Source organism: Podarcis gaigeae, assembly GCF_964106915.1.
Source record: "Podarcis gaigeae genome assembly, chromosome: 15".
NCBI classification, from domain to species: domain Eukaryota; kingdom Metazoa; phylum Chordata; class Lepidosauria; order Squamata; family Lacertidae; genus Podarcis; species Podarcis gaigeae.
In genome coordinates, this window is record NC_139692.1 from 38,083,350 (window position 1) to 38,103,919 (window position 20,570).

Below are 20,570 nucleotides of genomic sequence, written 5' to 3' on the forward strand. Positions count from 1 at the left end.
GCTCCTCTCTCAGACATTGTGTTGAGCTTTTGAGTCTGCCAGTGTGCCTCACAGCAGGCTTACCTGCTGGCAGCAATGGGCTGGAAGCTTCCATTTTAATTTCCCACTATGCTGTATGTTGGGCTGGTTGTAGTGGGCAGTTTGAGAAGCTTCTTGCTGCCATTAACTTGGTGCTCGAGTCACTTTAGAATGTAGCACTACAAATGGCAGAAGTCTCCTATAAAAAGTGACAGTAAACTTGTATTGAATCCCAAGACTTGGCATTTCAGGGGTGTCAGTGGTCCCCAAGTTCTAGGGAACAGTGCCAGTGTTGGCTGCATGCCCACACTAGCCTGAAAATCTGCAGTGTTTCCTATCAGGCATCTGAAGAGCATGGTTGCCCCAGTGTTTCTGTCTCTGGCCAAAGGAGAAAGAGTGGAGAAAGAAGTTGTGTTGTGAAAAGCATGTTTGATTGTTGATTTAGGTCTCTACTTTCATGGATAGGAAGTTCTCTCTTCAAGGGAGGTAATCGAGGCAAAGCCTTGATTTTTCAGTTTAGTGACAAGAGATAATTACTGCAAGATTGATCATTCGCCAGAAGTACTGAAGCAAATAAATTGCTCAGTACCCATTGCAAGGCAAGAATGGCGGCTAAATGGGAAATGGCGGATCGGCCTGCCTGCCCATAATTTGGCTTGATGAAGCATCCACATGGGCATGGTGTTAATGTGCTATTGATATTCAGCCAGCCAATTTCCCCCCGTGCAGATCAGGCTCTGACTCGTTAGAGCAGAGCTGGGCACTGCAGCGGCAAATGAAGAGGAAAATTGAAGTAATGTTGTATTATAAATTTATGATTTCATCTGCCTGACCTCGAGAAATGTTCTGTGATGGGATATATGGATGAGAACCACTATCCAGTCAGCTGTATATTTTGTCTTTGTTGTTGGAAGTGATGCAGTTTCAAGGAAGTATGAAGCAAGGGGCTGGTGGGAGGGAGGGGGGAGTGACACAGGTGTGCTTGTGGTTATTCGGTGATCCTGGTTGATTGGTTTTGAGCCTCTCTTTCTCTTTTGCTTTTAAATTGGAGGAAGTCTTGTAGTCCGTGTGTTCTGGCACAAGATTTTTCTTACTCTGATCATCTTGCCACCTAAGGCTCATAACAGATAAAGTATACCTGTCCCCCTTTTCATGTAGGAACTGAAGTTGAGGAGCCGATTCATAAAACACACGGCTGTGTCCTGCACTCTAAGAAAGTGCAATGTGTGAGGACCAAACTAGGCATTTGGTTTGGTAATGTCCCTCCCATTTTATGTAGTTATTTATTTCATTAAATTTATGCGCTGCTCGACTGTAAAAACAAACCTCAGAGCAGTTTGCAACAAGGTAAAGCAGTAAAATCAAGAAAAAATATACCACAATAGGTTAAAATATACAAAAAGTTTAAAATACTGAAACAGGTTAAAATGCACATCAACTTCCTAAGCATCTGGATAAAGGTAAAGGGGCCCCTGACCATTAGGTCCAGTCGTGGCCGACTCTGGGGTTGAGGCGCTCATCTCGCTTTATCGGCCAAGGGAGCCGGCGTACAGCTTTCGGGTCATGTGGCCAGCATGACTAAGCCACTTCTGGCGAACTAGAGCAGCCGTTTACTGTAAACGCCATTTACCTTCCCGCCAGAGCGGTACCTATTTATCTACTTGCACTTTGACGTGCTTTCGAACTGCTAGGTTGGCAGGAGCAGGGACCGAGCAACAGGAGCTCACCCCGTCGCGGGGATTCGAACCACCGACCTGCTGATCGGCAAGTCCTAGGCTCTGTGGTTTAACCCACAGCGCTACCCGCATCTGGGTAAGCTTGTCTAGCCGCCCAGAGTGGCTGGGAAACTCAGTCAGATGGGCAGGGTATAAATAATAAATTATTATTATTATCATCATCATTATCTAAACAATAATGTTTTTCATAAGCACTGAAAATAATACAGTAAAGGCACCTGCTTGATATCAATAGGCAGCGAGTTCATTTTAAGCAAGAAAAAGCACTTTTAGAGAATTGATCAGAACCAGAGAATGTTGGTCCTTACCTATTGTTTCTAGATTCTCCCCAACACCACCTGTGGCTTTTTCTCTTTGCAGAGTCAATGAAAAACATGTGTTTCCCCACAGGAGGAAAAGGCACTTGGGGAATAGCAATTTGGACCAGGAAAGGGGTTAACACTTACCGTCTTGCCATTCCTTCAATTCAGGTTGCCTCTCCAGAGTTTTGTACTTGTAACATTACAGTACAGTCGTACCTTGGAAGTCGAATGGCATCTGTTCCGGAAGTCTGTTAAACTTCCAAAACGTTTGGAAACCAAAGCATGGCTTCCGATTGGCTGCAGGAAGCTCTTGCAGCCAATTGGAAGCCGCGGAAGCCCCGTCAGACATTCGGCTTCCAAAAATAGTTCACAAACCGGAACAGTCACTTCCGGGCTGGCAGTGTTCAGGAGCCAAAATGTTCAAGAACTAAGTTGTTTGAAATCCAAAGTACGACTGTATCTCCACGTAGGTTGGCTTCCAGGGTGATTTTTAGTATTGTTTCCTCATGTTGTTGTGTTGTCCCCCTTTCCCTAGTATTTGTATGCATCACATATTCCTAACTGGCTCAGCATTTGTTGAAAACCCTGTAAAAGTGGATTGGAGGACTCGGGAGTCGTGCTAAGCCATGACCTGCACACATTACTAACCCTTTGTAAGGCCAGTTTGACAACTGTATGCTGGAAAAGTCATTCTGCAAACATACTCAGAAATGATGAGGAAAATGTACCTTAAAAATGTCTCTTCATGCCAACCTTCACACAAGATCCAGCTCTGGAGAGTTGAATGGAAGAGAAGCAATACCTTATTTTCCAATATTTGACTTCTGAAAATATGCCCAAACCATCTTCTCACCATCGTATTACAGCACTACTCTGACTGCTCTTATTTGCTTTACAATTATTTGCCTGCACTGTTTTAAAAGCTCAAAGGCTATTTGATAGCGAAACGTTTGTCAATGGTAGAGCATCTGCTTTGCATGCAGAAGGTCTCAGGTTCAATCCCCAGCATCTCCAGGTGTGGCCAGGGGAGAACCCTGCCTCATACCCTGGAAAGTTGCTGCCAGTCAGTGTAAACAATACTGAAGAAGAAGAAGTGTTTGGATTTGATATCCCACTTTATCACTACCTTTATCACCCAGCAGCTGCATGTGGAGGAGCGGAGAAGCGAACCCGGTTCCCCAGATTACGAGGCTACCGCTCTTAACCACTACACCACACTGGCTCTCAGCTGAACTAGATGGACCAGTGGTCTGACTTCCCATGTTTTGTGGGGGTTAGAATATAATTATCCTACAGTTATTTATCAAGGCATGAGCAATGACAGGCTGTGTCCTCTATAGCACCTTAATGTTCACATGTCTGCATCTACATGCATGTGCTTTAGAGACAAGATGTAGCTTCATAACTCTGAGAACTTGGGGTGGAAGCTGAACCCTAGAAAATAATAACTCTAAGAACACACATTAATTACATTTGGCACAGTATTCCCGAAAGGCAAAAAGAGGGACATTTGCCAGAGACAGGTCCAAACAAACAAAACCAGAAAATAAGCCAGGTAAACAATAACAGTTGGGAGCATATGCTATAGATATGGATTCCATATTTGCACAATATATTTTCATAGGGATCACCCACAGGAGCAGTTTGGTGCTTGGAAAATTAAATATGTGAATCTGCCCATGAACTGTTCTGGGAACAGTGCTTTTATGTCCCACCCCTTTACTTCTTGTTGTTTAGTCGTGTCACCCCATGGACCAGAGCACGCCAGGCACTCCTGTCTTCCACTGGCTCCTGCAGTTTGGTCAAACCCATGTAGTAGCTTAGAGAACACTGCCCAACCATCTCGTCCTCTGTCGGCCCCATTCTCCTTGTGCCCTCCATCTTTCCCAACATCAGGGTCTTTTCCAGGGAGTCTTCTCCTCTCATGAGGTCGCCAGAGTATTGGAGCCTCAGCTTGAGGATCTGTCCTTCCAGTGAGAACTCAGGGCTGATTTCCTTAAGAATGATAGGTTTGTTCTTCTTGCAGTCCATGGGACTCTCAAGCGTCTCCTCCAGCACCATAATTCAAAAGCATCAATTCAGCCTTCTTTATGATCCAGCTCTCACTTCCATACATCACTACTGGGGAAACCATAGGTAGTGACTATATTGTTATGTGGTCCAGCCGTTAATTTTTAGAACCGAGCGCTTCAAATTCAGTGTGACAAACTCATTACTCCATTGACCCTGAAGTGAGCCCTCATTAAGGAGTAAAATAGTATCTGGTTTCAAAACAGCACTTTACTATGAGTTTTTTTGTCCTGGTGGATGCTGGTGCCTTGGTCAGAAATGCATTTTATCAATATTGTTATTCAAAGAGATGGTTTGCAAAACTTACCTCTGAACGATCCAGTAAATTTCTGCCAGGATTTGCATTGTGAAATGCATGTTAAGGAGACAAACAGGGTGTTCGCGTGCATTTAAAGCTAGAGTGCCTTGTTTGGGCATTGCTATTTTGCTTTGCGTGCACAGATCCATCCCGTCATAATTAGTAATCAAAATTCATCCAAGCGTTTAATGTTCCACCTCTAAATGATGATTAATAGCAAACAATATGGACGTCTAAATCTCATCTGAAATGGAGGGGACATGCTATGTTGGCAAAATAATTGAGCATGTTGCATTGCAGTGCAACAGCTCTTTAAAAATGAACACAATTGAAGGGATGAAACCTCAGCAAAAGAACAAAATTTACATTTGGTAACAGGGCACTCCACAAGCTTGATCTCAGTTAAAACCAATGGAAAGATTTGCCCAGATAAAACGCAGAAAGCACTTTTGCAATAAACCCCTGCTCTCAAGAACAGAGGTTGGCTACTTTCATCTTTAAAAAGTGTGTGTGTTATCCCAGGACAGAAGTTCCCACACTGTCTGCTGGAGCATGACAGAAATGCTAGTGTGCTACAAGGAATTAAAGTTTTTGTGAGGCCAAAACATCCACCCATCAAAGTGCTGCTGCTGCCCAACTCATTGTTCTGGCCTTGGTTCTTCCAATTAGCCTGTGCCAGGGGCAAGCCATTCTATACCAGGCATCGGGTTGCCTCATTGTGGCAGGCTTTTGTGGGTTCTACTGCCATTGAACACCCACCAGGTTCTCTGGTCAGAGCATCGGAAAGCTCTCTAGCAAGGCCAGCTCCCATCAGAAGGATAGTTTTGAGTGTGCGGTCATTTAATCACTATTTTTGTTTAGTCGTTTAGTCGTGTCCGACTCTTCGTGACCCCATGGGCTAGAGCACGCCAGGCATCTGCCATCAGAGCAGAAAAGTGAGGTCCAGGACAGCTTCTAAAGAAAGATGGGTGGGTAGGAGGAAGAGGGGGATCTTAACCCTTTCCGTGCCTGTCAGTTCTCCCCATCAAAAATCTGAGGCTGTTTCCCCTTACCAGGCTCCAAAATATAACGACTCAAGAGAGGGGAACCATGATACATATACAGTGGTACCTTGGGTTACATACACTTCAGGTTACAGATGCTTCAGGCTACAGACACCGCTAACCCAGAAATAGTACCTCAGGTTAAGAACTTTGCTTCAGGATGAGAACAGAAATCGGGCGGCGGAGGCAAAGCGGCAGCGGGAGGCCCCATTAGCTAAAGTGGTGCTTCAAGTTAAGAACAGTTTCAGGTTAAGACCTCCAGAACGAATTAAGTACTTAACCCGAGGTACCACTGTACCTTGCAGATTCTCTCTGTTAAATGTCCCCAGGTCCTGCATTATTAGCACCATGAGGGATATATGGGAGCCTTGTGTTTCTCTTGTAATGGTTTAATTTCACTCTTACAGAGAGTGTGTGTGCTACAGAGATACACTTTGCGATGTTGCAGATGCAGCTGCCTGTGTTCCATGAAGGCAACTTGTGGTCCCTTTGTTGAATTTCAGTTTCTGGTCAAATTAAAATCTCTTGGTCTTCCCAGCTCCTTGATCTTGCTGCCTCTGACTCTTGGCTGCGTTAACAGTTGTCCTTCACACTCTCGGGATGAAGCATTACTAGTACCTTAATCTCCAACTGTCAATAGTTCTGAAGCAAAGTACATTTGTTGTAAGCTCTCCAAATGTCAGAGCAAACCTGTGTTATGTGCTTAGCCTAAGCGTTTGGCATTTACTCTTCCCAGCTGAGAAAAGTAGGCACAGTCCTTGGACTTGAGCTACTCGAGTGCATTTTAATTATGAGTAGCAGGCCTCAGACATGGAGATAGACGGGGGGGGGGGGGTGACCAAGAAAATGATGCCAGTCTCCAGGTGTTTCTTTTCTGAGGGTGCAACTCAGGATGTAGAGGAAACATTAGCTGCAGGCAAAGTGGCAAAGCATCAGCCTCCCTCTGCCACCTACAAAATGGGCAATATAATATAGAACAGGCCTACTTTACAGATTGTTGTAAGGATTATTCAGATATTATGTGTGAAGCACTTTGAGTATGCTGACGTCATATATAAATGCTGAGCATTAACTTGGTATTAATTCTGTACAGGAACAGTAATCTTGTAATGTTTTGTACAAAGTCAGTTTTCTCTCCTTCATTGGAAGTTTGTAAGCAGAGGTTGGATGGCCATCGGTCATGGATTCCTGCATTGCAGGGGGTTGGACTAGATGGTCCTTGGGGGTCCCTTACAACTCTACAATTCTATTATTCTATTATTCTTCACCTGTCTTTGGTGTAATTTGATTGTGTCCAGTGCTAGTCCTACTCAGAGTAGCCCCATTGAAAATAATGGGCATGACTAACTTGGGCCCATTAATTTCAGTTGTTATCCTCTGAGTAAAATTTGGTTATATATAACCTGTTGGTATTTGTGCAACTTAAGATCCAACATTTAAATCTTATTCTTCTCTCTCTCTCTCAAACACTTCTACATTCAAGGTTATCCAAATTTTGTCGCGACCTATGGCCGAGGATACCCTGGATTTGCCCCCAGTTACAGTTATCAGTTCCCAGGTACGTGAAATTTTAATATGTATAATTTAATCGAGCAAAAGAAAAGAAAATTCCAAACACATCCTATTAGAAACTTACTCATGAGCAAAGCATGCATAGGATTGCACTGCAAGTCCATAATTTAACTGAGACAACAACAGCAGCAAAGTCTCTAAATGGAGGACCTTTTGGTAGTGCTCAAGATGTCATTTTCTTTCTGGTTTACTGAAATAAATGGCGGGGGGGGGGAAGAACCTGATTTCATTTTGGGTTTTAATTGGTACTGGTTATTTGTAAACAGAATTCCTTTGAAACAGCACACAATTAGGTATTTTACTTCCCTTTTTGTAAGGCACGTCTTTCTCCCCGCCTGCCCCCCCAAAGTTGAGTTTGTTTGTAGTGCTATGCAGAAGAGTCTCTCTCTCTCTCTCTCTCTCTCTCTCTCTCTCTCTCTCTCTCTCTCTCTTTCTTTCTTTCTCTTGCACTCTGCACAGAGATGAGGCTCCACCTAATACCTTCCCTCTTGTTTGTTTCTCTTCCCCTCTTCTTCCATTTTGTGCAGCTGTCAGATCTGCTGCTTTTAGCAATCTCTGTTCAGTCTGTGTTTAATACCTCCAGTCGTCACTTTGAGAACTCCTGAGGTTTTGAAATGGTAGGCTGGCTGGCTTTTAAACATCCCCTCCTGCCGATAATGAGCAGCCCCTCGCATTTCATCTCTGCCACTATCAACAGGCAGTCACTGAAACCAAACGCCCTGGATTTTGTTTTTATGCCAGCAACGCTTCAAGCTTAAACTGGGGATTCCAGAAAGTGTATGGCGTCTGCCCCCCCTCCCCCCGGCATCTTATCCACCTCAGGATAAGTAGGGCTGTGGAGCCAATTTCGGACCGGGGAGCTTGCTGCTTGCTAATAGCAAAGGCCCACCTGGAGACCACAGCAAGGAAACTGTTGCACTGCATGTTAAATTCATTAATGCGTGTCGCAAAGTGTGAGGTTAGGCCACCTTGCCCTGCATTCTGTAATTGCGTACAAGGGAAATGATGGGGAAACAGCCTTTCTAAGGTTAATTAAGAAAACCAAGTTTAAGGCAGCTTCATTTTTTAAAAAAAATCAATAGAAACCAAAAGAAAACAAGGTCTTATGGTAGAAATATTTTAGACCTCAAGGAAGCAAGTACAGCCTTAAAAACTACCTAGGATAATCTATACTGCCAGGTTTATTTGGTTAACCATTCCTGGATTCTAGAGAGTTGGGAAAGCTTCCCACCAACTTTTATTCTTATAAAACAAGGCCTCTTAAGAGTATTTTAGATTTTTCCCAATGACAGAGGCCTGTCACATTCACTGTTGTAACATTTTCCAAATGTTCCACCATTTCTGTCTTCATTTCCATGTCTTGCACAAACACTTTTAGGCCCTGGGAAGATTAAATTATGGAGACCCATGATCAGATCAGTTTCTCCAAACAGGACAAATAGCAGCCGGATATAGGATCATTTTCGGAGGGGGAAATGGCACTGAAGGAAAGGGGTTAACCCCATCTCTCCCCCCCCCCCCAGTTGTTAAGAGTGGTTAAAACAAAAGGGATTCCAAGCTGCAAAAGGACCCTCCCCAAAGGATCTCTCCAAAGGCAAAGCATTTGTTCTGCCACTGAGTTGAATACTCTGAAGTGCCACAAACAGTAACCTTATTTTGCATATTTTCAGTACCGTACATTGCAATGCAGTTGTGAATGTAATGATAGTTATGGTACCAACTGCATGTTGCTGGGGATCCTCTTCTGCTCCCACTTGGAAGTTCTTATGTGATCTTGGACAAGTCAGTGAACATTACTACTGTTTGACTCCTTGTTTTGTGAAAATTGAGGGTAGAGGAAACATTGGTCATAGTTGTGTGGTGGGACAGACTAGGTTAGAAACTTGAGGTGTTAAGGTGCTTTCAGAAGCCCAAATAGTCAGCTTGTCCATTTTGTTCTGTTTCCATTAAAACAACAACTGGTGATTTGTTGGTATGTTTTGTATTAGCCTTGACTGAGAATATTACCTTTTCATTCTGCCTGACCACAAGTTCAGTGTATCTTTATAAGCTTGCATACTCTTACACCAGTGGATGCATAAAAGGTGTTTTTAAAAATCACTTAAGTGCAGATTCTTCAGCTTGCAATAAAGAAACCCAAATATTTCTGCTCTAGGCTTGGTGGCTGTCAGCATCAGCTGCTGAATGTGACCCAGCGGAGCATTTACTGTGAAATTGAAGCTCTCACTGATGGTAGCTTGGCCTGCTAGCCTACCATGGACAGTTGGGATTCCATATTTTGTGGCAATTAACCTGGTTGATCCTTTGCTTGGTCTGTGCGTGCAGCTTGACACTATTGCAGCCAAGATCAGTAAATATTTGGTTAAGCAATTGCCAGAAATACTACTACTAAAAAGGGGTGAGTGGGTCTGGTTTATGCTGGGCCAAACCTGTCATCCTACTGAGCGTAAGTAAAAAAAAGGCAAAAATTGAGATCTCCGCCATTTCCCCTGGGAGATGTTGATGTCAGTAAGACTTTACCATAGCTGCTTCCATGTGTTGGATGCTGCCAGTTTAAATGACACAGCATCCAGGCAGTGGTCCCCAGACCTGGGACTAGGTGGGAGGCAGCAGGGCACTTGCACACCTTTCCTCTACTCTGAGCACTGACTTCTAGGTTTTGTTTATTCTTGCCATTTCCTCTATCTTTTGCCAGCCACCAATAAATGGTATCATTATTGTTGTTTGTATGCCAGCAGCAATGCTGTGTCTGGCATTTTACAAAGACTGAGGTGACAGGTGCCTTCCCTCAAGGAGTTTACCATCTAAAATAGACACAAGTGAGTCAATAGAGGAAGGGAAAGGAACTGAAGACAGGGTAAGCAGAGGTACAATAAGTGTGTGTTTCTGTTATGCAGGCTTCGTTGCAACAGGCCCTTTAGCTGGGAATACTCAAGGATCTAGCTTGGTTCGCATTTTTCAGCAAACAGACAAGAATTACACTTCCTGGGTTGATACATCAAGTCAGCACACAGTTGTTTCCTTTGGTTTCTGCATTTCTTCATTTTTTTAAACAAATTATATTTATTAAGAGTTTAGAGATTACAGAAAAGATTCTTCAGACTTGATGATGCAGCTGTCAGCTTTAAAAAAGGACCACAGTGCATATTAAAATACAAATGCATTAAAAAATAAGGGGAATTGTTGTGCAGTTTAAGAAAAGAACCACAGATTCATTCAGAAACAGGATGGAATGGACTTAAGCTTGAACCCATGCGAGAGGGATACAGAGCAGAAATAGGTTATTCATGTCTGCATGTAGCTAACTGGATGTATTATGTGTCTATCAGAGGATAACTGGTACCTGCTTCTAGTTTTACTTCTGGGGTCAGCCTTAAGATACGAGCTAATTTAACCTGGGGGCAAATGCTGTGTAAATGAAATGTATGAGCAGCATACATGACAAACAGGTGCGAGCTGCTGCTGGCTTGGAGCTGGGGAGAAAGCCAGGGGCTCATTCCCATTGGCTTGGAGTGCCTTCCCAAATCAGCATGATGTCAGCCTGCACGGAGGAGTGGGGGAGTCATTGGTGAACACACATTTTGACTGGCTGTCTCCAAATGGGTCTCTGCACATTAAGGAAGCTTCTGGCCCCCACAACTGTTAAACCTTATATCCAGAGGATATAAGGCAGGATTGGAGCCTTCCAAGTCCCTTGGAAGTAAATTGGGGGCTATTCAGAAACAGCAACTGCTAGGATACAATAAAGTTGGGTTTGATTGGATGCGGCTTTCTTTAACCATTCTCACTGTGTGTCAGAAGTATTCATTACAGTGCAGTCCCTTCGTCGGTTCCTGTTAACAGTAAAGGTAAAGGGACCCCTGACCATTAGGTCCAGTCGCGGACGACTCTGGGGTTGCGGCACTCATCTCGCTTTACTGGCCGAGGGAGCCGCCATTTGTCTGCAGACAGCTTCCGGGTCATGTGGCCAGCATGACTAAGCTGCTTCTGGCGAACCAGAGCAGCGCACAGAAACGCCGTTTACCTTCCCGCCAGAGTGGTACCTATTTATCTACTTGCACTTTGACGTGCTTTCGAACTGCTAGCTTGGCAGGAGCAGGAACCGAGCAACAGGAGCTCACCCCGTCGCAGGGATTCAAACCGCCGACCTTCCAATCAGCTGTTTAGACCACAGCGCCACCCACCTGTTAACAGTATGGAACCTAAATATAGTATGGATTTTCTCCCCAAAAAAGTTTTACTCAAGAGTAGACCCATTGATGTTATAAAAATAGTATGGTTCTGAAGTAAGTCTTAACTAAACTAAGAAACGTCCACTTACCCTGAGGCATTGCCAGGTCTCTTCCTTGCATTAAACTGAAATATTATGCTGTTAAGTTACAATTGCAGAGAACCTGGGACTGCCGTTGGTTTTTATATTTTGATACCAGCAGACTCGCCACTAAGTGCTCTCTTTCAAATTTGCTTTTTGTTTGCTTGCTTTTTAAGCAAATAAAATGCCAGTTGACACTGCATGGTAATGTGATATTTACTCTTGTCAGGTGAAACAATGCCGCAATCCACCTGTTCCATTATGCGTGTTTGTTTTCATTATTTGAGTAGAGGGGAACGTGGGTTTCTTTTGGGGGGAGGTTGTTTGTTTGTTTTAGCTGCAGCCATTTTGCTTTATTTATGATGTTGCCTCTGTGGCATGTTTTTAAAATAATTTTTGGATAAAATCTCTGGCATCTGTGTCAACTTGGCCTTCTCAGGGGTGACAGCATCTACCCCAGGAGTCATTGGCTGCCTCTTATTGCTTGGATGAGTTTCCATTATTGAGGACTGAGGATGTGGAAAAGGTCTTTGGGGCGGTTGATATAACCACTTGTACTCTGAATTCATCTTCCTCAGTGCTTGATACCTGTTTGCGGTGAAGTAATGTCTGAAACTGTCAGGCTTATAGGCTCTTCTTCGCAGGGAGAAGTGCTCTCCAGTGCTTACCAGTTTCTGGTGAGGTGCCTCTAATTTAATTTATTGGGGAAGGTGATCATGTGGTTGGTCATCTCCAAGTGCTCTTAGATTATCTGGACACATTTAATGTTTTCAGGCCTGGCTTTGTGGCAAAAATAGTCTTGGCCATGTAAGCACCCTTTACTGCATGGGGAGCAGAGGAAGTGTGATACTATTGATTCTCTGCTTTTCAGTATCTGTCGGTACCATTCACTGTAGTGTCCTTCTGGAATATCCGACAAGATTGGGAATAGGGAACGCTGCCTTGCAGGGGTCCTACACCTAACTTTTGCGTTAGTTTCGGGAAACAGGGAGAGAGATAGACTCTAGCGCTATTCAAGTGGAGGTATCTGTTGGGGCTATCCTTAGGGCTCTGTTCTGTCTGCTCTGGTACTAAATGTCTGCATGAAACCACTGGAAAGAGGTGATGTTTGGATCTGGAGTAAACCCAGCTGCCCTTTCCCTTTTCCTCAAATCCTTTCAATTGTGGCATTCTTGAGCAGAGGTCTACAGAGTCAGGGCTGCAACAAATGATTATTGGCAATAGGTGGATCACCATCTGGGAGTAGGCAACTGGTCAGTCTGCACCTTAATGAGTAGCCATTCTATAGAAGGAGTAGATCCACAGCTTTGAGGGGGTGTTTCTGGTTGCTTCTTGGGTGTTGCTTCTGGCTATGTGGCCAGAATTTCTTTTTCAAGCTTTACGTGTGGCGGTGTCTTCATAATTCTCCTTGATAACCTCTTGGCAAAGCTCCTCTAATTTCCTTTGCATGAAGTTGACTTACAAGTGGTCCACAGCGGCATTGGCTGGACTCTTGACACAGAGTGTCTCCTGGGGCCGTGTTACATTTGCACTGTGGCTATGAGTTGCTTTCTTGGCACAGCTGAAGACATTGCCGTTGATGTTTAAGCCCTACTTGGTCTAGGTAGGCCCTGGTCACTTGAAAGAATGCTTACCCCCGATACAACCCTCTCCCAGGGTATCAAGGTCAGAGGAGCAGGGCCTCTTGCAAATACCCTTCCTCCTGAGAAATTAAGAGAAGTGGCTCCCAAATCCACGAACTCCAAATGGTGGAACATCACCTGTCTGCCTCTCCATCTCTCTCTCTTTCCCTCTTTCTTCCTTCTCTGTGCCTTTAGGAGGCATGGGGGGAAAACCACTCCCCCTTTTTAAGGACTTCATTCTGCAGTCCTAAGCCTTGCTTGTTTTGACTCTCCTTTCTATAATGTGTCACCTTGCCTGTTTTTATTTTATTTCACTGCTATTTTATGTTGTGGTTTTATTGCTTGAATTGTGAACTGCTTTGTAAAAAAAAACATGTCAGAAAGTGGTATACACGTTTAGTATATAATATATAAACCTTGTCATTTGCTCAATAATTCATGGGAAGAAATGGTGTCTGTCACCTTCTGGGAAGGTGGAAGGAATGCCACACACTTTGACAACTAAGGTCACAATCCTCAGCCTACAACTTGGGAGCAAGCCCCATTGTACTCAATGGGACCTTCTTCTGAATAGACATGGATGGGATCAGGCTGCACTTCTAGCTTTCCTTAGCCCCCATTGTGCTTTTTGAAACCAATTGAAATTGCTCGCTATCCTGTCTCCCCTTTTAAAAAAAAGTTCTCGGACTTATCTTTACAGTTTAATCTATTAATTTCTGTTCTTATTTCACTTTGCAGACTATTTGCCGATTTCACAAGACATAATTTTTATCAACTAGTTCTTAAAGATGCATAACAAATTAATCGGGGTTTACTGCAGTGCTAATGAGAGAGAGTGAGAGAGAGTGAGAGAGAGAAAGCCTGGGTGGTCTGTACATTAATATCAGTATCCACTGGAAAAAAATATGCTGCTCTTACTGACTCCTTTGGCTGACTGGACTATATTTTTTTTTAAAAGAAAATCTCCATATCTTTTTCCTGTTTTTTGATTTTTCCTTCTTTTTGTTCCCCCACCCCCTGCTTTGTATGAGTTTGTTTTTTTAAATACCCACATGGAATGTAACTCACATCAGGGTTGGCTGCGGGTGAAGGCATTACAATTTCTCACAAACTTTTAGGGACAATTCTCTTGTCTTCACTGAGATGTGCTGTTTGACCCACCTTAAAAAGTCCGGAAGGAGATTTCGGCTGGCATTTATTGCTATACATCAGCTCTGAGACGCAACAGCAGCTATCCCTTGTTGGCGTTCAGAATGGTGGTTGCTACAGCTATTGGACAAATGAGGAGGAGGAATCTGATTAAAATTAATCCGCTTGGTGGAGGTCACTTTTGGTTTGGGATGGATCTTTCAGTAGCCATTATGCTGTGGCCTGCTCCACACCACCACAAAAGCCATAAACGCTGGTTCAAATAACTGACCAAGAGCTCTGCTTAGAGAACTCAGTTGTGCTCCCTCTTAAATGTGAAGCTGCCTTGCCAATCAACTCATGGACCTTGGTGTTCATCGTACGACTGACACTGAGTTGCTGCCGAAAGCAGAATCCCTGATGCCAGGTCATGTTGTGGTATCATCATGACACGTTTCCTGGTTAGCAGCAGCCCAGCCCTTCCCAGGCTTAATTGAGTGAACTGCTGGCAGCCAATTTGACAGACTAATCTGAGTTGTTGGGATGAGGCCTGGTTGGTCCTTGAGGTGGGTGGTCCATCTTGTGCAAGGGGCTTACCACCTTCAGACATTAGGTCAGGGCTGCCGTGATAGAATCCTTTGCACAGGGGCATTCCCTGCTCATAGAAACCTGGATGTCTGAGTTCCAACCTAGCCTTCCTCCTGACATTCTGTTTTGTGAGCCGCTGCCTGCAGTTCAGACAGCTGGGCCTCACTGTCACTGCTCTGTGGCTTTGAGACTTCCATGGGAATTGGCTTTCCAGCTGTATGACAAGTCTGGGCACCCTCCTGTATTGATAATGCAACAAAGAAAACAGGCCCTTCTACTTATTTCCTAAGTTTGTGAGAAATTGGCTGCATGCTTACTGTAGGACTGGGATGCATTTTTAAATACATGTTTAATTCACTTGTTTAAAATGTCAAAGTCACTGCAATCGGAGTTGTGCTGTTCATTTAATAATCGTGCTTGATGTAATAACTGTTTAGTTTTTCTCTTTTTTATATTTTTTGCAAGCTATGGCTTTTGAAACCTGTATGGCTTTTTTAATTATTATTTTGCGGGGGAGGGTTTTTTGCTATTATTTGCTTTGCATTTGTGATCTTGTCCTAGAATGCATGATTTTGCAGACATTTAACCGTTGTATGATTTTTTTTTTCTTAATTCCTTTGGTTTCTTTTGTAAGTAGTTCATCTGTGCTTTTCTTTGCTTTTCTTTTTTGGTAAAAAAAAAATCCTTGTAGAAAAGGTAGAAAAAGTGATAATAAATTGTTACAATAGACAAGCTGTGTTTTTGCTCTCTTAGCTTGCACTTTCAATTCGGTTGTACCAAATAACCAGTACCAATAACAATGTAATGAAAAAATACATAAGTTAGTAAAAAGCATGGCATCTCTTTTCAACATGCGTCAAAGTTTTGCTGCAGATTAAATGTTGTATTTTAGTTCAATATATTTAAATGAAAGTATAAATGCAATGGGAATATATAGATTACTGGTGGGTTGTATCTTTTTTGTTATGAGAGCACAAAGAATGGGCCATGCTGACCTCTGAGTATCCTAGCTGTCCATGTTAAACAAAAATAGGCTTCATGGGCACAAGAATATTTTAGATCAACAGCAGCTAACTTTTTCAGTCTGAAAATGGGCCACATTGACTCATAGTAAACCCATACTAAGAGTCACACGTCAAAGTGGGGGTGGTCAAAAGTTTTTGTGTCATTTTGTTATTAAGGTCAGTTGGTTGGGGGGCAGTGTTACAAAACCTTTTGGCATCACAGCAGGGGACTGGAAGTATAAAGTAGTTTTTATTTTATTTTTAAAAGATAATGGTAACATTTCAACGAACAAATTGGTGGTCTGGGTCCTTGGAGAGCCACAATGAAGCTTTTGCATCACAGAATCACAGCAGGGGATCTATGGAGCAGTTAGTGAAAAAGGACTATCTGGGGAAAGGAGGTCTAAGGGGCACCAAAGAACCTCTTTTGGGCTGGATACGTCCTGCAGGCCATGGGTTAACCATCCCTGTTTTAGAGACTGGGATGACAAAAAGCCCACTGAATTCATAAACAAAGAAATACTCAGAAGGAAGCTCAGATCAATCGTGGACAAGCTCTTGGTTTCCAGATCTGTTCTGGAAGGTATTTGAAAAGTGTTTTTGGATGAGTTGTTGGGGTTGTTTGTTTTTTAACACATGGGAGTGAGTAGCACTCTACTGTAAAATAAATGCAATTCGTCCATCCACTGCAGTTTGCCACCTGTCTCTCTAAAAAAGAATGACACGCAAATCACATTAACGCAAATCACATGCAAGAATAAGAATACAACATTGCTGAGGCCTTCCTTCACGTCATGCCTAATTTCGCAGGGCTCTGACCATAAAATTATTTAGGTGCTAGTTTTTCTCAGCTCATGAAATCTGCCCTGGTTTGGCCAAGCTAGACCTGTCTGCAGGGTTGGGGTGTCCATGCATGAATGTGCACGCACATAAAATGAGTAAATGAAGAGGGTGATCAAATGGAGTTTTTACATCCTGACTTAGCTGTGTTCAACCCTGGGTAGGACCCCAAAAACTTATTTAATTCTGAAAGTTTCAGGTTTCATCAAAATTTGTGAAATGTGTCAGACTGCAGTTCTGATGAGACTTTCATCTATTACTTACTTACTTACTTACTTACTTACTTACTTACTTACTTACTGAATCATTATGGTCCATGACAGAGAGCATTCTTTGTTGTATTGGTGTACAGCTCAAACCCCACAATTGAATGACACCCCACCTTAGCTGGGTCACATCAGTGGCACCACCGTCATTTTATTCCGCAAATAAAAAAATTGAAAAGGGAATTTAAAGTCTATACCAGGGTGGTGGAAACTATTTTTAACTCAACCAGTTAGTTTGACTTGTTTTAGAAACATGGCTTTAATCTGAGTTTAAAGGCACTTTGCAAAAATGGAAAGGATCAACTGGATTTGTGCATACAGTCTGCCACTGCTTTCAGTTTGTGTCACGTTCCCCCACCATTCAGACAGGTATATGGCCAAACAGGTAAAATGTGTGTATTTTCACTGGGTTTCCCTGGATTCCATGCAAGCAAAATGAAATGGCAGCACAAACGGACTGAAAATCGCATCCATCGCACAGATGAAGAATAATTAAAATTCACAAGACAAAAACCACCTTGAACACGCATTTCTTTTAAAAGTCATAGCTTGGGCAAAACAGGGACCTTGCTTCTGTTTTTATGTTGAACTTTGGGAAAGCAGGAGCCTTTCCAGATAATGAAAAAAGTAATACATTTTAGTGCTTTAATAACATTGGTGATGACTGTGGCCCAAATTTCCATCCCCTTGGAATGCTTTTTGGAGTGGGGGGGAGGGGGAGGAGATAATCTTGTTTTTGTTTTAAAGGGCCACACCTATGCTCCAGCACTTGAGCATGGGAGAGTTTGGCCTTTACATTTTGCTTTAAAAAAAGATCACAGGTGGAATAAAAAAAATTGTAAGTTAACAATGTAACAAGGGAATGAAAAAGGAAAACAATTCAACTTGTCATTGATAATTGTATTAACATCAGTCTTCAGATGCATCCTTAGTCCTTTTTTTTCTGAGCTAAAGTCCTCAAATGCTTTAGCCCAATCTTCCCCAACCTAGCACTCTCCAGATGTTACAGGCCTACAAGACCCATCATGGCTGAACATGATAGGGGCTGATGGAAACTGTAGTCCAAGAACATCTGGATTGCACCCACTTGATTGTTTTGGTTGGCCTTTGCCAGCTGTGGTATATCCCTTTGAGATGGGGCAACCAGGACTACATGCAGTGTTTATTTTTACTTTGAATGGTAGATAAAATGTTATTGCATAGGTATCTGCTGGACAGTGTTTCTGACCTTTCTGGTATAAGCATCACATTCTCCTTGTCTTATAATACTAGAACAGGAGGTCATCAAATGGAACTAACTGGCAGTAGGGTCAGGACAGACACAAGGGAGACTTTCTTCACACAGGGCATCATTCCCTTAGGGAATTCACTGATGCAAGACCGGACATCGCCCACTAGCTTAGATAGTTTTAAAAGAGAAATTTGACCAGTCTATGAATTATTAGTCTATATGTGTCTACTCAGATTCAGAGCTTCATGGCTCCTTCATGTTTAATGGCACAAAAAGGGAAATGTTTAGTGGCACAGACAGCTATTTCCTTATTGGCATGTTAGTGGGCTTCCCAGAAGCATCTGGGTTTGGTGATCTGATCCAGCAGGGCTCTTCGTTTGCTTTTAAATCTCCCAGCTATACGTTTTCCCAGGGACAGAATTCTGCATCTGGACCATTGGGGTGATGTGCTTTCCACACAGCAGAAGCATTCCCTTAGGAAAAGATGTCTGAGTCCTACACACCCGGGACAAAGGTCTCCTGCACAAGCATCACTGAAATTTGTGGCAGTAGCACAAAGAGCACGACCATCCATGATGATTTCAGTTGGGCTGGCTTGCAAAGGGCAACTTCCCTGGGGATTCTGACCTTATTGTGATCTGCAGCCTTTCCTCTGGCTAGCAAACAATGGCAGTCTGCTTTGGTTCTGCAGCACTTGATCTGTCCCCCCCCCTTTCCCCCCAGCTCATGCTTAGCTCTTCAAATTGTGACCTAATCCTTCCAGCTCCGTACCCACTTTGTTTACCCAAAAGGTGCCGGCAACATCTGCATGGCATAAAACATCCCCCCCTTCCAAAGTGCATATTAAATCAGCCAGAGTGAGTTTAATTATCATTCGCCAGGCCCTTCCATTTTAATTTTCATCAGTGTGAAATGATATGGCACAGCCTGGATGCCCTCCATAAACATGCACACACACACGCGCGCACACACACACTTCTACCCGCCTCCTGTTCTTTAATCAGTTCTAAAACTTTTGTTTGTTTTGTGTCTTTGGCACAAATTTGTGAAAACAGAACATGGTGGGCTTTCAAGATGTTGTTTGCAAACCATGATGGCAGGCGGAGGGAGGGACCAGCTGCTGCCATTTCTCTTTATTTAAATTTGTAAGCCTTCCCTTCATTGTACCAGGACAGGTTACAGCAGAACATCAAACATCAAACAATATAAACTTAAAACAGCCACTCAAGCCATCCTTAGTACAGCATACAATACTAGTGTAGCAGGTGAGCACACAAATAGCAGCCGGCCACATTGCCTAACCTCCTCCAAAAGCCTGGATAAAAAAAAGATTCCTCTTTAACAGGCACCGAAACTCAAGTCGGCTCAATACCAGAATCCTCTCTAAATGGTATTTCTTGTGCCAACGTGCCATGTACTTTATGGTGGCACCACGAGAAGAACCTCTCAATCTGATCTCAGTACATGAGCAGGTTGACAGAAAGGTGATCCTTCAGGAATTTGGGTTTTAAGGTAAAAGGCTTTATTATATGGCAAGGTTAACATGTTGAATTACCGTATTTTTCGCTCTATAACACGCACTTGACCATAACACGCACAGCGTTTTTAGAGGAGGAAAACAAGGGAAAAAACATTCTGAATGAAACAGTGGGTGTATCATTTTTGTGCTTCATGCTGTGGCCACAGACATGTGATCTGATGGTGAATTTGGGGTGACCCAATGCAAAAATCCTGAGAATCCCTGTGGGTCCATGCTTTGTAACCACGTTTTTGCACCATTGCAGCCCCAGGCAACAGTGGGTGTGTGATTTTTGGGGGGGCAGGCTGTAGCCATGGACATGCTATGTGCTCTAATGGTGAATTTGGGCCGACCCAATGCAAAGATCCTGAGGATCCATGTGGATCCATGCTTTGTAACCACGTTTTTGCACCATTGCAGCCCTGTTTTTGCATCTGATCATTGCTGTGTGCTCTGATGGTGAATTTGGGCTGACCCAATGCAAAGATCCTGAGGATCCATGTAGATCCGTGCTTTGTAACCACGTTTTAAGTGGGGAGGGAAGGAAAAATATAGAAGGGACAAGGAGCATGAGAGGGGTGTGCGGAGAAGCAGCTGGCTAAGAATGCAGGAGAGGGGTTTAAAGGGGCGGGGGAAGGAAGGCAAAAGTCCACCCACCCACTCAAGCCAGCCCTCTCTCTCTCTCTCTCTCATCTGCATGTTTTCCGCTGGCTGCCGAGTGCCCAGACGCAGCAGCAGCAGCAGCACCGGAGCAGGGACGCTCTGCTTTCCTCTCTACTTGCCTGGAGGGGAGGGGTTGCCTGGAGGGGAGGGGATTTCACTGCTCTTTGTTCCGTCTGAGCAAACAGCAACCGAAACAGAACAGGGTGGGCAGTAAGACCCTGAGGCAGAATGCAGGAAAGCAGCAGCCTCCTCTCCTCCGTGAGGGCGCAATATGATTTTTGCCATGCACTTGGGACAAACGGCTCCAGGGACCACACATTCGCTCTATAACACGCACAGGCATTTCCCCTTACTTTTT

The 20,570-nt window shown here is 43.6% G+C and overlaps 1 protein-coding gene across 50 annotated transcripts in view; it reads left to right on the top strand.

Annotated features, from left to right (window-relative positions):
- Positions 1 to 20,570, top strand: part of MSI2 (musashi RNA binding protein 2) — a 450,658-nt gene that overhangs the window by 371,757 nt on the left and 58,331 nt on the right. For 49 of the 50 annotated variants that reach the window (XM_083714630.1, XM_083714661.1, XM_083714631.1 and 46 more), the window contains one exon: positions 6,951 to 7,025. In XM_083714630.1, the coding sequence (XP_083570756.1) occupies positions 6,951 to 7,025 (75 nt within the window). Of the gene's footprint in view, positions 1 to 6,950; positions 7,026 to 13,711; positions 13,924 to 20,570 lie in introns of those variants that run through there. The other variant, XM_083714654.1, reaches the window with a different exon arrangement.